The 2,549-nt window shown below is 26.3% G+C and overlaps 1 protein-coding gene across 1 annotated transcript; it reads right to left on the bottom strand.

Annotated features, from left to right (window-relative positions):
* Positions 1 to 610: 610 nt before the first annotated feature.
* On the bottom strand, positions 611 to 2,244 carry LOC126909759 (cytoplasmic dynein 1 intermediate chain-like; the record flags this gene model as incomplete). The annotated part of the gene is made up of 5 exons (XM_050692190.1): positions 611 to 886; positions 960 to 1,077; positions 1,314 to 1,565; positions 1,814 to 1,970; positions 2,052 to 2,244. Coding segments are annotated over 5 exons (981 nt in total), but the record flags the coding sequence as incomplete, so codon positions are not given.
* Between the last annotated feature and the right edge of the window lie 305 nt (positions 2,245 to 2,549).

Below are 2,549 nucleotides of genomic sequence, written 5' to 3'. Positions count from 1 at the left end.
CTACTACAAGTCCCTTTCAGTCGCTTTTTACGACAGGCAGGAACAACCGATGGTCTATTCTAACCCCGACCAACAGGGGGATCACTATAATTACATAGTATAAAATGACATCAGTCTGACTTAAATCATTTCAAATAAAATTAATCACCAAAATATACTACTAATATAATATAATATTACTTATGCTAAAGTGCGGCTAGCTATAAAAACAACTGACTGTTGTTACTCAAAAAAAGGGAAAAATGATACAAAAACTTATATAACTTAACCTATACTAAAGAAAAACATACATATTTTTTAGTTATCGGTGATAAATGACCGACGTCACTAAACAACCGGGAGATGAAGGGAAGGTGAACTAACGGAACCAAGTTAGCGCGCTCTATCTACGCGTTTGTTTGCGGCACAAACAAATGGTTTATCGGATAAAGAAAAATTAAGAACAAAATTTTTAAAAAATATTTTGTCTAACATATAATTAAACCAAAAATAAGAGTTTCCCTTTAAGAAAATTAAAGTATAAGTTTTTTTATTTCTGAAGAGGTAAAAAAAAATTATTTAGCTACATATTATTAGTTTTTTGAATAAAACAATATTTTTCTTGAAAAATGACTGTCCTTTATCCTTAATGAATTATAACATATACTATATTACCAGAATAAGCAGAGCCTTCTTGACTGCCAAATACAAATTTATTTACATCATCATGTAAAAATGCAAAAGCTGATACAGATACTGATTTTGATTGTTTAGCAGTTAAATCAAGTCTTTCAACAGGTTGTGTTAACATATCTAAACTCCAACAGCATAGTCGTCCATCAGTTGATATGCTGATTAAATTATGAGCATTTTGTGTACCTACTACTTGAATACAGTATACAGGATGCTAAAAAACATTTTATAATAATAATCATCATACAATTGTTTAACTTATTAATGAAATGGTAATTTTTAATTACTGTATGAGCAGTATTGGATAAAGGTGTTCTTTGAATTGGAGTTTTTTTTTGAGCACGATTATCCCATAATACAATTTGTCCAGAATAGGTACTACCCAAAATCAAATTTGGATGAAATCTAAACAATAACCAATAATACATAAGTCATAACTATCATATATTTTTAAATTATTATTGAAACAATAATGATATAGTTTTAATGTAAATGATATCATTATTTTAAATTATTTTATTACTAATATATACTAATAAATGTGAAATGTAAATTAAAGAGTAAAATTTAAAAGAAACTATTCAATAAAACTTATATTAAGTCTACTTTTTTCCTAAAAATAACAATAAAAAAAATTATACCTAGCAAACGTAGCAGATAGTACTCTGGATTGACAATGAAATACATATTCTGGTGAATTTTTTTTAAACTTGGTATTCCAAACTAAAACTACACCATCAGGTTCGTGCGGTGCTTCTGAAATGTTGTAAGATGCAACAGTTAGCTCAGGAAACTGTTGAGACCAGTCTAATGATGTTACAAGACGATTTTTAGACCAATGTTCATCATAAAATACACGAGTCAAAGATAATCTAGTGCTACTCTTATCTTCACTAAAAATAAATTTTAAAAGTAAAAATATATTTAAAATACTTTATGATAAAAATATTTTACCATATAAAAATGGTAAAATAAAAAATTAAAATTTCCGTAACAGAAATAATTTTTAGATGATAAATTTGAATTTGAGTTTAAGTTCGATTCACCCTTAATTTTAAAAATATTTTTTAAAAGATTGTTTATAATATTATCATGGCGCCGATTGATTTAATATTAATATAAAAAAAAATCAAAAAATCACTTGATGTCATTATTATCTAAAGCTCCAGTGTAATCTGTATATATATCAACATTCTCTGATAATGCTCGTTCCATAACTCTTCCAGCACGATCCATAAATTGTTGAAAATCATCAGAATGGATTATCATCATCTTTTCTGCATCACTCAATTCTCTTACTATTAAAAGAAAGTACATAGAACATTTTTTTAAAGTGCAATACATTTTTGGATTCTAGAAATATAACAAAATAAATTTACATTTTTTAGTTTCTTCTTTAATAATTGGTTCTCTTTCTAAAGATGTAATGGCAGGTGCAACTTCTTTAACTTGTGGTAGCCCATGTGATAATATACCAGGTGGTAATTTACTTTGAAAAGTTGACATATTGGTTAAACTTATGTCTTCGTCTTCCGCTTGACCAGTAACATCATCATATGTAAGAACTGTCTGTTAATTACTCAGGAATTGCTAATTATATATGCATAAGGTACGATTTTTTTTTTAGAAATTTAATAGGGTTAATTACAGTAATTACTAATGATTAGGATGGGAGATAAAATTTTAAGTAACAAAATTAAAATAAAACAAACAAGATAATTCCTTACATAATGTTATGAAAATATATTTTTTAATAAAAACCTTTGAATGAAAAATCTTTTTAACCTAATTAATAAGATCTAGAAATTGACTACAGGATTGTTAATGCATAAATACATAATAACTTTTTTTGTTATACAATCATTTATATATATATA

Source organism: Daktulosphaira vitifoliae, unplaced genomic scaffold (genome assembly GCF_025091365.1).
Source record: "Daktulosphaira vitifoliae isolate Bord-2020 unplaced genomic scaffold, ASM2509136v1 Scaffold_1174, whole genome shotgun sequence".
In the NCBI taxonomy this organism is placed as follows: domain Eukaryota; kingdom Metazoa; phylum Arthropoda; class Insecta; order Hemiptera; family Phylloxeridae; genus Daktulosphaira; species Daktulosphaira vitifoliae.
This window is presented reverse-complemented; position numbering and strand designations above follow the sequence as displayed.